The sequence below is a fragment of the Heptranchias perlo genome, chromosome 15 (genome assembly GCF_035084215.1).
Source record: "Heptranchias perlo isolate sHepPer1 chromosome 15, sHepPer1.hap1, whole genome shotgun sequence".
NCBI classification, from domain to species: Eukaryota; Metazoa; Chordata; class Chondrichthyes; order Hexanchiformes; family Hexanchidae; genus Heptranchias; species Heptranchias perlo.
Window position 1 is genome coordinate 25,800,722 of NC_090339.1, and position 15,194 is coordinate 25,815,915.

Consider the following 15,194-nt stretch of genomic DNA (forward strand, 5'->3'; position numbering starts at 1 on the left):
TCAGAGAGGTCCAGGAAGCTGAGCCTCAGTCTGTGGACCCTGTGGTGAGGGTAGTGCTCTCTGCGACGCATCTCTCTCTGCGGTAGCCCTCCCTCCTGCTGTGCAGGTGGATGTGTCACAGTACTCTGTTGTGGAGCTCCACGTGTCAGAGGTGGACGGCGTGGATGGCGAGGCTGGTGATGCTGTTCGCCCTCCGAGGAGGTCATGACTGCAGCTACGGCGGCCCCCATCCGGAAGATGTACATCTGAGGGGGTCCGCAAGGTAGGTACATGTCTCTGGACACCGGGGTAAGTGTGCAAGTTGGTGACTTTGATTGTCAGGAGGAGGGTGGTGGAGGCCAAACTTTGTCCCAAGTGACAGAGTGGCCTCCTGCAATGAGTGAGGGTCTCTCCCCCACCCACCTGTCAAATGGACCTTTGCAGCTGCCACAGGCTGATAGCTGCAACAGGTCCATTTGAACTGGGAGTGTTTCCTCCAGTGTGGGAAACAGTCCCAGGTTGCTCTAAAATCCCACCCCTCCTCACATAATCCCTTAATCAGGTCAGCTAATGACCTGAACAAGCAAAATAAATACTTTCAAGTGGCATCCTGCTGGCTTTAATTGCCCGCGGGATTCCCACCAGCGGGGGCTGCGCGCGCACGCCGGCGCGTCAGCGGGGAACCCGGAAGTGCGCGGGTTCGAGGCGGGCTCCGGTCCTGCTCCGGGATTTCACATATTTCGGGGCCCCCCCGCCAGGTGCTAAAATGCTGCCCATAGTCTCAGGATAAGGGGTCGGACATTTAGGACTGAGATAAGGAGGAATTTCTTCACTCAGAGGATCATGTATATTTGGAATTCTTTACCCCAGAGGGCTGTGGATGCTCAGTCGTTGAGTATATTCAAGGCTGAGATCGATAGATTTTTGGACTCTATGGGAATCAAGGGAAATGGGAATCAGGCGGGAAAGTGGAGTTGAGGTTGAAGATCTGCCATGATCTTACTGAATGGCGGAGCAGGCTCGAGGGGCCGTTTGGTCTACTCCTGCTTCTATTTCTTATATATCCTTGTGTTCTTCAGCCTCTCAACAAAATTCAAAACTACACTTAAGACAGTTCCCCCTATTAGACTGAATTGTTTTTGTTAATCTAATAACTAGTATTACACTGCTGGAACACAAATCACTGGTGGTCTTTAACACCCTTCACTAAATTAAACCCTTTGGGGTAGAATTTCCAGTGGCATATCTTCCGATGTCCCGCTGTAACTTCAGGGGAAGATCGTCTGTAAAACCCAGAGAAATGGCATAAATGGCCACTTACACCGTTTCTCTGGGGTTTCCACTAAAGTTACGATGGGAGAATGGGTAAATCCCTGCAGAAAGTCTATCCTTTGTCTCCATTTTTGGAGTAGGGGTTAAAGTGGACTGGCTTGCGCTTCTGTAGTGTAGCCAACAGAAGTTCCTTATATCAAGAGTAACAGAAATGCTTTTGAGTCCCAGGGCTACCTGTCACTCAAATCTGCCTGCTACTACAGGGAAAGAGTTTCTGCAGTTTTTGGGTGAATTGAGGCACTCTTGGGAATGGAGGAAGATGGGCACTGAATTTCAGATTGAGCAATCCTCAAGTGCCATTATCGATGGCTGTATAAATATTGGCAGCCTAGAATGTCTTTGTTCAACAGCACATGAATCCAGGGAGGCAGAAGAAATGAAAAGGCAGCATGGATTAAGAAGCAGTAAAAAAAATTGAGAGAATTCCTTGAGACTTCGAGAATATTTTGCTACATTTGCTACTCCTCCCTATCACTGCTAAAGTATTTTTGTCAGTCTTGTTTTTAAGTGGACTATCCAGAAATTTCTAAAATGTAAATCAGACAGCAAAAGTCTAACTTTAAAAAAGAGTAAATTTTTCCACTTACTTCTGTGTCTTATGATGTTGCGACATTTATATAAAGGTTATTTATGAATTCTCAAAGGTAAACAAAGCATTAGCATTCAAACATGATCCCACTCCCAGCCCTGCCACATCTTGCCCCTTTCAGTGCTGGACTTGGCAAAAGTATTATTTTAAATACTAAAACTTTGCAGAAAAGATTAAATTTTAACCTTTATGTTAAACAGTGCCAATGAGCCATTGTTAAAGAGGCAGCAGTTATCAGACTGTTAAACCCATATGAAAAATTTTCTTGCATTGTACTTTGTGTCTGTTAGTTTTTTTCATTTTAACTATAGATAAAATGTCTAGTTTTTTCTCCCTCTGTTGATGTAAATGTCAGTGTGTTTTTATCATTGTTTTGCAGAGACAAATTGCCCTTTCTGGCTTGTATTTTGCTTTTGTTGCTATGGATACACCATAAAAGTAAAGGCCATGAAGCTAGGCTGTCATCTTTAATACATCTGTTTGGATGTACTGATCTGCAGCAATAATCTTTAGGAGTTGCTCGCTGGAGGAGTCAGGGGTAATTCTGTAATTGTACTGTCTCTTACAGGATATGTCCTTGAGTAAAACCTGCCTCAAATACATCTAGGCCTGAGGTTATATCAGGATACAAGAGATGATCATAAAGCACCAGCTGATGTCACATAAGGAGCTTGTCAACGCTAAGGATCCCTCAGTGCTGAAGCACTAGAATTCTCTCAGTATTGATGGGTGTCATTGACTTCTGCAGATATCGTCTCCAATACTACTTTCTTATGTGTGATGCATGTCATCATGTGTGCCCCTTATAACAGAAAGGTGTTTAATTGATTCGTTATTCTGCCTTCAAATGAACACCCATTGCTTTATTTTGAAAGCATGGATTTTAGGTTTTTTTACAGCACAGCTCTGTTGCTGCATGACTGACCAACTCCTCATGATAACACAACCCTGATGTGGTACGATTGATTGAACTTTACATTACTTGAACTTGTTGCCATATGAATGACTGAACCCTATCATGGTGTAGCCTGTTGTGTGAGTGATTCACTGCACACCATGATAGTACACTCCTGTTGCATACATGCCAACTGTCAATGTTTTGTGCAGCATTTTGGGGGATTGTTTGGTGCATCCGTACTTGCTGACAAAAATCAATGCAGTTATCCCCCCACCCCAGCCCCGCTCCTCAACAAATTCAGTGACTAACACACCAGAATGAGTTCCTGTTTTCTTTCTGTGCTGTGCCCAACGCTAATGGCCAGGATTGTGACCTCTATATACTGAAAAAAGAAACTCTTGCAGGAATAGGAATTCCCACCTACAGTATACAGAGACCATAAACTTGGCCATTAGCATTGGCAGCAGAACGAGGAGATAACGGGGACCTGTTCCAGTGCGTTGGCCACGGCCTGTGTGATCTGTTGAAATCCAAATGACACTTTTTTATAAGTAAAATCTATTAATTGTGAAGTATAAAAGTGCTTAAAATGAACCAGAAGGTGTTATTTAATTTAAAAAAACAATCAAAATTTTCTGGGGATTATGCCCTCAAACACCCCTAGAAATGCAGCACCAATTTTGTGCCATCAACATTTGCAATTCCCCTTCAACCTTTCATGTACCTATATTTATTTCCCGCTACCTACCATTTATGTTTCGAAGCCTGTCTTGTTTTCAAAACTCAAGAACAGCCTGACATGTCAGCTTTTTTGATGCTGTAGGTTAGCTCTTGCTAGTTTTCTAGTTCACTAGGCTGTCACAGTTAGACTAACTGGTCCACAATAGTCTGTGACTGACTATCTGAACCCCACAAAGGGTGCGTCACTGTGTGACTGACTGACTAAACCCCACTGTAGTGAGGTCCTGTCACTGTGTGACTAACTGAAGCCTATGATAATGTGGCATCAGCTAAGTCTTGTTTATACATTTCCTGTGTAAGAACAGGATTGAGAAACATAGAATAGAGAAGTAAAATTAGTGTAAGTGACACGAAGGCCTCTCCATGATGAATGGTTATGATGTAAACCACGGACTTAGAAACTGAGATGCGGAGTTATATTACAGCTGTACTCACTTGAACTGCTGTTTCCCTGCTGTGTACTCATTGAGTACCACGTTTCCAGGCAAGCACACGGATCACAAGGTGCTGGAAAAGGAGCCGGAGACTTCCTGCTCACTGTATCCACTGATAAGATGCTGCAGATAATGCCACGTCATGTACGATGACATTTCTGATGATAACATTGTTGAAATTTCTGATTGATTAGCGTCTGTATCCTGTTGCCTTTGGAATTGGCTGTTATTCCGTTTGAGAGAGCACATACATAGGCCTGTTTGACTAGTGTTCCAATGACATCAAGGATTGATATCACACACGAACAATAAATGTCATCCTTGCATTTCCATACCTTTTTTTTTATTTTGTAGAATAATTTATAAGTAAAAACCATAAGACTATAAGACCATAAGAGATAGGAGCAGGAGTAGGCCATTTGGCCCCTCGAGCCTGCTCCACCATTTAATGCGATCATGGCTGATCTGATTTTTACCTCAACTCCACTTTCCCGCCCTTTCCCCATATCCTTTGACTCCCTTGCTGATCAAAAATTTGTCTAACTCAGCCTTGAATGTATTCAATGACTCAGCCTCCACAGCTTTTTGGGGTGAAGAATTCCAAAGATTCATGACCCTCTGGGAGAAGAGATTCCTTCTCATTTCCGTCTTAAACAGATGACCCCTTATTCTGAGACTATGACCCCTAGTTTTAGATTCCCCCATGAGGGGTAACATCCTCTCAGCATCTACCCTATCGAGTCCCCTCAGAATCTTGTATGTTTCAATAAGATCTCCTCTCATTCTTCTAAACTCCAATGAGCATAGACCCAACCTGTTCAATCTTTCCTCATAAGACAACGCTTCCATACCCGGAATCAACCTAGTGAACCTTTTCTGAACTGCCTCCAATGCAAGTATGTCCTTCCTTAAATAATGGCACCAGAACTGTACGCAGTACTCCACTGGTGTGGTCTAACCAGCATCCTGTACAGTTGTGGCATGACTTCCCTGTTTTTATACTCCATCCCCCCAGAAATAAAGGCCATGATTACCTGCTGCACCTGTATGTTGACTTTTTGTGTTTCATGTACGAGGACACCCAGGCAAAAAATATTTATGTTTCCACATTTGAGATGTGGGGGGAAATTCTAACTCCCCCCACCCAGCGGAAACCAGGCCAAACCTGTCGGAAAGCGGATCCTGGGCCAGAAGAGGCTAAAAAAGGTAAGTTATGCAAAAAAATTGCTGTTGCCTTATCGGTCAGGAGGAGCAGGAATGGTCTTCCGGGTCTCACAAGGAAACCTCAGGCCTCTCTTGTCCCAGGCTTCCCTCCCCCTCTGAACGCCATTTCAAACATTTACCTTAGTGCCAGGGACCGTTCGATCGGGCCCTTGTCGATGGCTTTTTGTCGTCTAAAATCTCGTTCCCACCCACCAGCCACAGAACTCTTCCTGCCAGGTTTGTGCGGAAGACTTCCTCCGATTATGTAGATGAGGTCTGGGAGTTAAAATTTCCAAGGCCTCATGCTGCAGAGGGCTGGATAGCTTCCCGTCCGCCTCAGGCCTTGACTGCACCGATCCTGCTTATCTCGAAAATCACCCCCGTAATGTTTGCCAGACCAGGCCATCATTTTGGGAAGTCAGGAGGAAGATGTTTTCAAATTATATCTAGTTACTGAAATGTTAAAAGAGTTGCTTAGCTCACATGGAGCTCCATTTTAAAAATATCTGTTGCCCCTCCCCATCAGTTCTCCCCCTCTTCTCCTGAAGGTGTAGACTCTTGCTATAGTATGAGAGGAAACTCTGGCTAATTCAAACCGCCCCTCCCTTAATCTAGTGGCACCAAAGTGAATTGCAGTTCACCACCGCTGTCCTAGAGATCAGCTAACTCAATACAGACTGGGAATTAAACCTGGGACATTCTGGTCTGTCTGGCTTCGGAATATACCATGTGTTCAATTTACTGACTAAACCTTTGGAGGAGCTCAAGTTCCATTTTATGATTATCCATTAGAATAGATCTGAGACCATTTGAAGTTGATATGAATAGGATATTGCAAAATACTCTATATCTGAGTAACAGGTGCATATTCGATGCTGTATCCCTGAGTAACAGGTACATATCTAGTGCTGTATCCCTGAGTAACAGGTACATATCTAGTGCTGTATCCCTGAGTAACAGGTACATATCTAGTGCTGTATCCCTGAGTAACAGGTACATATCTAGTGCTGTATCCCTGAGTAACAGGTGCATATCTAGTGCTGTATCCCTGAGTAACAGGTGCATATCTAGTGCTGTATCCCTGAGTAACAGGTGCATATCTAGTGCTGTATCCCTGAGTAACAGGTACATATCTAGTGCTGTATCCCTGAGTATCAGGTACATATCTAGTGCTGTGGTGGGAATCTCAGAGTAATGGATACATATTTAGCACATTACTGTGTATCCCTTAGTAAGAAATACATATCTAGCAGAGTACTGGGTATCTCTCGCGTAATGGAGACATTAGCAGCGCAGTACTGGGTATATCCGAGTGTTGGGTACATAATCAGTGCTGTACTGAGTATCCCTGAGTAACAGGTGCATATCTAACACAGTAATGGGTAACCTTGAGTAACATGGTGTATAACCAGCACAGTACTGTGTATCCCTGAGTAATAGATACATATCCAAAGCAGGACTGTGTATCTCTGGGTAACGGGCATATATCCAACACAGTACAGGTTATCCTAGCAGGTACATGTTTGAGTAATGGGTGTGTAATCACTCATATTAGGAATCTCTGAGTGGTAGGCACATATCAGTCATCTCTGAGTAGTGGATATATGCTCAGTGCTCTACTAGATATCTTTGAGTACCAGACACACATATATTGAATTGTTCAGCATGAGCAGTTTCCATTTCATTTATTGTCGCCTTCTATTGCAGGGAAGGGCTTACCCATTTTATGGGCCATTTCCTCCTGTGTGGAACCCCATTGCTTACATGGATTACAACAACCTCTGGAGAACTTTGGATGAAATGGGAAAGGAGGTGACAAGCTTGCTTCTTTCTAGAAACAGAGTATTCTGTTTTGGAAAGGTCATATATGTTTATTTTACTGTCTGCCAGTGCCTACATCTCCCCTTCTTGAGCGCCCTGTGGATATGTAGTCAGCGAAGCGAGAGGGTGTGCTCTTCTAACCTGTGTTGGTCATTAACCAGGTACTGGGCTGACTGAGTGACCTGGTGGCTGATCGAAATCTTTCTGGATATAAATATGAGGGTTTACATCTGGGGAACACAATACCAAAGGTGCAATCAATAGCTCCGACAACCCTGGGGAATCTGGCAATTCTGAAACATTTGATGGCCCACTCAATCATCTGTGTGGGCACACTGTCAAATTGTATAAATTGAGATACTCTAGCAAAGAGGGCATTGGTGACTTCTGTTATAGAGGAATTCACAGCAAATTGGCTAATCTGATGAAAGTTAGATTGAAAATCCTCCTGAGGCTCCCTGGAATGAGCCTGTGGCGTAAAAGTTGACAGCTGAGATCACATTCTGTGCCATGGTGAGAGCCGTCTGTGCTGTGGATCTGCTTGCAGCAACAGAGCTCCTCCAAAGCTGCATGATTAAAGTGCAACCTTCTGAGGCAGTGTTCCTGGGAAGGTTCTTGGAAAGTTCAGCTGGATTATATAGTTCCTGCTAGATGGGTAGTGTTAAGATGGTCTGACTTTCCTCTGGAGCTGACTGATTAATCTGTTTTCCCTTACACCCTTCTCCTCCTCCTCCTCCTCCACCAGCATATAGATTAGATGGGGGACGAAGGAATAGTAGGATATGCAGATAGGGTTAGATGAAGTAGGGGTGGGGGGAGGCTCGCGAGGAGCATAAACACCAGCATAGACCAGTTGGGCGGAGTGGCCTGTTTCTGTGCTGTAAATTCTATGTAATCCTGTAAAGTGGGATTTCTAGTGGGAAGCTCATTTTGAAGTTCTCAGATCCTAGCTTAGTGTTGAAATAGAATGCTTTTCAAGAGTAACAAGATATGGCCAAAAGTCTCCATAAGCAATCTCATTTGAACAGTATCCCTTTAATCAAGTCCTATTGGCTGATGATTGTTCCTGACAAATGGTGCCTTTTAATCAGTGGATCACATTCTCAGAGGGGGAGATGGGTATGCGGAGGTTACAGAATCTTGTCCTTACTCCGTCATTTGCATGTGGCTGCCATTGTGAGGGCAGGCACTTCTTCAGCCTGTCTGAAACTGAGTGGAGTTTTGGCCGGTGCATTTCTCCAGCAGGACCTCAGCCACATCAGAAATTCCTGGTCCTGCAAAGGTGTAATTCCCAACTTATACCCTCCCCCAACCCAGGAATTTTGGAATTAAATAGTTTCCCTCTGGGCAGGATTTTTATCCCTGACAGTAAAGAAGAGTGTTACAACTTAGATAATATACCAGAGAAAGGAGGCCTTTGTTCCTCTCTCTGGGCTGAATCTCTAAGCAAATCTTAGAAGTGAAGAGACAGTATCCTAACTCAGTCCCATATTGTCTGTATATTTTAATGATCATTAATTTAATATTTTTAGATTCCTACGGATGCACCTTGGAGTGCTCAACGTGCAGAGGAGTGGGATAACATGACTATGAAAGAGTTAATTGACAAACTTTGCTGGACAAGGTAGGTAGCTCCTGACGCCTATCAGTTTGTGACAATAACCTTTGACTCCTCAACAGAAGGAGCACCAGTCATTTCGGTAACATTTACTGCCCAAGAAAAGCTTTGTCTAAGAGTTGTTCAAGCTGAGTGCAGAGCAATGTCTTGCCCTCCTGAAAGTTGGGTTCCCTTTTGTCAATAGGTCAGCCAGATTTAGCAAACTTCTTCCAACAGCCTGAGTTTTTTTGATGAACTTTGTACCCATAAAGATAAAAGATCTCAGTATGCCAATCAGGATCAAGGCCTCACGTTATCAGGAATAGCATAGGTTACATGCAGAGTAGAGCTCGCTCAAAACTATTTTATTGAATTATTCCCGGATTAGGTATCCCGATCAGTCTCCAGCAGGGAAAAAGATACCAATCCATATTTTTTTTAAATAGCTCCTTGCTAACACAAGCTGAGCTGGAATTGAGACCTCCCATTCGAGATGAAATGCCAGGGCTCCAGCTGTGTGGAGTTACAATAATGGATGTAGGAGATTTTATAAGAGAAACTGTTGGTAAAAATAAAAGAGAGTTAATTCCTTTGCTTTGAATTCCCTCTTTTATTTTTACCAACCATTCGGTCCCTTTTAAAATTGGACAAAGAAGGTGGTAGAGTGCAGTGGAGGGTTGTTGTATGCTTTGACCAGTAGCCTTACTCTGTATGTTTACCTGCAGTGTGGCGAGAGAATTTGCAAAACTCTTTGTCAACGTGAATGTCACTTCAGAGCCTCATGAAGTCTCTGCTCTTTGGTTTCTGTGGTACGTGAGACAGTGCGGAGGGACAAGGCGGATATTTTCTACCACCAATGGAGGCCAGGTTTGAGAGCCCGATATTTACCTCTTACAGTTTGGACTGTCACTTAAGACAATTAATAAGGCCCAGAGAATTCAATCAGATTGATTTGATTAATTTTTTGTTGCACTGATACCTTCAATCCAATAAGGGTGTTTGATGAGCACTTTTAAAACTGAACAATGAAAATTCCTTATCTTAGAATTGTAAATTCTTTTCCAAGATCGAATAAAAATGGAATAACTTTATAACTCCGCTTCACTTTAGAGTTCATTCAGGTCTTCACACCCGATTTACCCTCCACTTTTAGCGTCACTGCAAAGTGGTTTTGGCTTTGTACTGACACTAAACCTGTGGAATGTGAAAACATCTGAAGTTACAAATTCAAACATTAATCTAGTAATTACTATTGGTGATAGTATCATACAAATAATTAACACATAACGTTCTGGTTTAAGATAAATGAGTTAATTCCTATTTTAAAAAAGCAGTCAGAGGAATGTTATATAAACACATTAAACATTTGACTACTAATATCACCAGCAGTAATTTCTAGATTATTGACATTTACTGGAGTTAGAGAGTAATGATATTTACATTATATCATTAGAAGAACCATCTGATTTGATATCCTTGTTTTTTTAGTCTTGAAGGTCAGGAAATATTGTTTATGATGCTGAGATGTTGACTGTTACATGACTCACTTACACAGTGTAAAACGTATAACTGCGAGCCAACAGCCCATTTTACATCTCTCCTGATATTAATTTCCATTCATGAAAATAAAAATCAGGAGAGATGTAAAACAGGCTGCCAATTTGCTATCATCTGTTTTACATTATCGCACAAAGTCGAGATCTACCCCAATGTGTTATGCAGACACACACTTCTTTGGGTGTGACTGTATTGCTGTGTCCTGGCCTCCTTTTACATAGAATTACAAAGGATTACAACATGGTAACAGGTCTTTTGGCCCAATCAGTTGCTATTTAACCTCCAAATGAGGAGTCCTAATCCCATCTACCCACCCTGTTCCCATATCCTCTTATCCTTCTTTCCTCAACCATGTCTAACCTATTGTTAAATGTTGACATTGTCTCTGTTTCAATCACTAACTCCAGTAATGCATTCCACAGCCTCACAACCCTCTGTGTAAAATAAGTTTCTCCTGTTCTCTGTCCCAGACTCTGAGCATTCCACACCTTATCTTTATTGTTTGTATTTAATGCTACTCCTTTAACCTTGATTTTTCTGTGAAGGTGTAGCACATTGAGATTGACCTTTCATTTCATCAGGAAAGAAAATTTATTGGTGGCTCGGGACAAATCAGTGAGCGTTTAGCGGAGCGAATGAAGGATGGTGTGAAGCTGAACCGGCCAGTGGTGAGAGTGGAACAAACTGAGGGGGCCATCTGTGTGGAGACACTGCATGGAGAGGAATTTGAGGTGTGTGAGCATGTGGTTACATGTGCATTCTATACTACACGGTGTCAGCTGTATCTATCAAGCCCATAATCCTTTGTTTGTGTTGTAAAAATTACTAACGTCACACTCAATTTGCCAGCTATAGTTGTTGTATTAAAGTCAGGATCTGTCCATTAATAATCTTTAAAGCCAATTGCATTTACTTTAATTTTTTTAATGCAAAAACCTCCTCAAAACTCAGCTTTTTGACTAAGCTTTTGGTTACCCCTCATAAACTCTTCTTTTCCACCTCAGTGTCCATTTTCCATATGCCTATCTGTAAAGCACCTTGGGACATTTTTTACATGAAAGGTGCTCTAAGCTGTTGTTATTGTTGAAAGCAATAGGTGCTGCACAATCAATACACTATCAAGGCCTGTTAGGGAAATGTCACTTTACAAGAGAGAGTGTTCAAATACAATGACATTACTAGTATTACAGCAAGCATACCATTTTGGACACCCTGGCTTGGCCATATAGTTTTTTGGTCTAGCGAGGTGCTTTTGTAGGATGGTACAATTATTCTACAGTGTTCTCTCCAGTCTTCCTCTGTTGGTTGCTAATATGTTCTGATTAATTTCTTCTGTGTGGTTTCTAGGCAGATTATGTCATCAGTGCTATCCCACCGGCCCTCACTCAGCAGATTCACTACAGTCCTCCAGTGCCTCCATTGCGAAACCAATTGATCCAGCGTGTGCCAATGGGATCCATCATTAAGTGCATGGTTTACTACAACCGGCCTTTCTGGAGGGAGAAAGGTCAGTATCTGTTGAGAGATGCACCCGATCAGAGACAGACACAGTCCATAACCAAAGCACATGCTGAGATAAAAAGAACTTGTATTTATTTAGTGCTTTCATGTCCACAAAATATCCTAAAGTTTTGCAGCTAATGGACTACTTTTGAAGTGTAGCCACTGTTATTACATAGTCAAATGTGTCTGCCAAATCATGCACAGCAAGGTTCCACAAATAGCAAATGAGTAGTTAACCAGATAATCTGTTTTTGGTACTGTTGGTTGAGGGTGGAATGTTGGCCAGGACACTGGGAAAAGTCTCTACTCTTCCTTGAATAGTGCTATGGGGCTTTTTACATTCACCTGAGCAGGCAGATGGGGCTTCAATTTAATATACAAAAGATACAGAGCGGATAGAAAGTAGTCATCATTTGCACATTAACTATTCTCTGTTTCTAGTCTTAAAAATCTACATGAATATTTTAATTTCTTAGTGATAGTACTCCACCATTTTAACATCTGACGTGAAGAGCACTGCTAGAGGACAAGAGGAGGACAGGCAACAACAGTGATGTAACTCCACAGGTGCTTTTACTACATGGGAATTCCACTCACACCATCTGCCATGACCTCAAATGACTGGAATTTCATCCTGCTGAGGAAATTACTTCAGTTTTTAAGAAGTTTTTTTTTGTCGAACAAATGTACTGAACAATGTGCTATTATTGGCTTTATTTTAGCACTAATCATTGCAACAATTTTTTGCAATCAGAAATGAGTGGCAATAGCCCCTGTTGCATCCCTGGTTATCATAAAGCATCCACCCATGGGCAAGCTATTACTGCTCATGTGGGGTCCTGGCAGAAAAATGGCATACTGGACAGAGAATGGGTAACACCATAGGAAAATTGTGCAGAGGCAATACTGGCTGTCTGAAAGTTCCAATGTCACTTCGATTCTTGAAGAGTAATAAGATTCTGGTGTAACCATCCTGAGGTTTTCATTTCACCAGCCAGCAGACTAACTCCCACTTCATGTGGGATTGGTTGACTTAAAGCGCCACCCACTGGACAATAAGTAAAAGAGCTCACAAACATGGTATGATTGTTGGGTTTATACTAGTCTAAAAGGCATGACATTTTTCTGCCTTTCCCAGTATTGCGGCCAGTGGTGGTTTAGTTGTGGGCATATGGAATGGACAGGAAGTTAGGGGCAGCATTCTTGTAAGTGTGTATATTTTGAGTATTTTTATATTTGTGGTGGACTTGTTGATTTGGGTTTTCTTAGTCACTATGAAGCACTGGGTCCATGGAAGCTGGAACATCACACCTTCTTCATTTCAATTTTTTCTCCCTTTCTTTCCTGAGCCATTTGACACACGCTGGGGTACTGCTCAATGAGTGTAGGCCACACCCTTTCCCCTTACCTCACCAGGGGCTATTTTTCTTGTAGGAGCCCAGATAGTGTAAGCATATTATTCAACTACAGGAGGAATCAGAATTAGACCTGATCCTCTTCTCATTGACATCCAGATGTGTTCCAGTTTCCAGCAGGAATCATTCAACAACAATCAGAAACGAGATCCTATTTGATTGTTTTTCTCCTCCTTAGCCCAGGGGCACTGCGGGCAATTGTAGCTTCCCTATTGACACTCTGGCTAGAATCCAGTAACTCAGCTCAGATCAGTGATTGAACATGGGGCCTTCCCAGTCTTTATGGCTCAACTCCAGGTTAGGCAGTATTGATTTTAGATCTCAACATATACCATGGTGCCATCTTCAAAGAGCAGCAGAGCATGGGTCTGCTCTGAGGAATCTTGCATGACAAAAATGAGATTACTGGGCGACAGGAGGAGTACTGAACAGCGTGTTGTCATGGTAGATAACTCTTACATCAATCTCTCTATGGTCAATGACTCTACTGTATTGGTAGACACTTAGGAGAAGACTGCCCGTTTACCCCTTTGGCCAAGGGACAGAGAATAGTTCAAGGGAGAAAGGGTCTCAATTTGGGGACAGTCATTGCTGCTCCACTAGTCATTTAAATATTATCAACAGTATAACTTTAGTCTTCTTGTTTAGTTAATTTTTTTTCAGTATGGCTCTCTGCAGTGATACATTCTACATCAAGGCAACAATTGCACTGAACTATTTGTTAGGTGTGTGTTTTATCATATAAACTTTTCCCTGTCCACAAAACATTTCCGGCCCCGCGTTGCAATAAACTATCTTTCTGCTGACAGGTTATTGTGGTACCATGATGATTGAAGACGAGGAGTCGCCTATTTCCATGACACTGGATGACACCAAGCCCGATGGTTCCCACCCTGCAATTATGGGGTACAGTTCACAGAGCTGAAGAAATGCACACCATGAATATCTTATATTATGTTAAAATGATCAAAATTAGCACAGGGAGGCTTTGAAAGGTACCTTGGAGTAACAGTAGACTTATCACTTTCAATGTCAAGACAATGCGGAGAAGTAATTAAAGAGCAGATAAAATGCAGGAATATGTAGCCAGAGCAGTGGAGTTTAAGTCTACAGAGATTATGCTGAAGTTTTATAATGAACAGGTCAGGTCTTACTTGGAATATGGTGTTCAATTCTAGCCGCCACACTTCAAAAGGAAAATACGTTCATTGGAGAGGTTGCAGAGGAGAGCAACAAGAGTGAACCGAAGTGTAATGGGAATGAGCTATGAAGAAAGATTAGAGATGCTTAAGGTCTACTGTTTAGAGAGAATATACATGAGATCCAAATTATGAAATCAAGCTCCTGGCATAGCCTTGTCTGTTGGCCGTACATATCAGGGAACCTATTCAAAATTTCCCAATATTTTCTCTTGGCAGGTGCAGTTCCACGACAGCAGCAAAGATTCTTAAATCATTCATATAAAGTATTAAATGGGATAAATAAGATGTAAACAACAATAACTTGCATTTATAAAGCGCCTTTAATATAGTAAAATGTCCCAAGGCACTTTACAGGAGTGTTATCATACAAAATTTGACAATGGGCCACATAAGGAGATATTAGGACAGGTGACCAAAAGTTTGGTCAAAGAGGTAGGTTTTAAGAAGTGCCTTAAAGGAAGAGAGAAACGTGAAGAGGTTTAGGGAGGGAATTCCAGAGCTTAGGGCCGAGGCAGCTAAAGAACAATAAAATGTAAGGATGTAAATGTAAATTGGTGAAAATTTAATTTAAAACAGATCTGAGAAAAAATTCTGCACTCAAAGTCTTTCATGGTTGAAAGGGTCTACCATGTAAGGTACCATGTAAGTGCCTTGGGATGTTTTACTACATTAAAGGCGCTATATAAATGCAAGTTGTTGTTGTTGTTCTAGTTGAATCAAAGGCATTAGGGCATTCAAAGTGCAATAACATGCTAGGCAGGGTGAGCTGACATACTAGAGGGATGAGCTTGATGGGCCAAGAGGTCTTTTCTCATCAGTAGCTTTTTCTCTTGCTCTTTTTCTTAAAATATTTTCATTTCAGTATTCTCTCGTGTGAGCTGTACTCTTGGATCAAACCATGTTGACTGTGGACTGTGACTTAG

At 42.1% G+C, this 15,194-nt stretch overlaps 1 protein-coding gene across 1 annotated transcript in view; it reads left to right on the top strand.

Moving 5' to 3' along the window:
• Positions 1-15,194, top strand: part of LOC137332786 (amine oxidase [flavin-containing]-like) — a 47,844-nt gene that overhangs the window by 13,359 nt on the left and 19,291 nt on the right. Inside the window, exons 4-9 of the mRNA XM_067996723.1 lie at positions 6,884-6,988; positions 8,530-8,621; positions 9,320-9,461; positions 10,733-10,882; positions 11,499-11,658; positions 13,879-13,975. Of these exons, the coding sequence (XP_067852824.1) occupies positions 6,884-6,988; positions 8,530-8,621; positions 9,320-9,461; positions 10,733-10,882; positions 11,499-11,658; positions 13,879-13,975 (746 nt within the window). The remainder of the gene's footprint in view (positions 1-6,883; positions 6,989-8,529; positions 8,622-9,319; positions 9,462-10,732; positions 10,883-11,498; positions 11,659-13,878; positions 13,976-15,194) is intronic.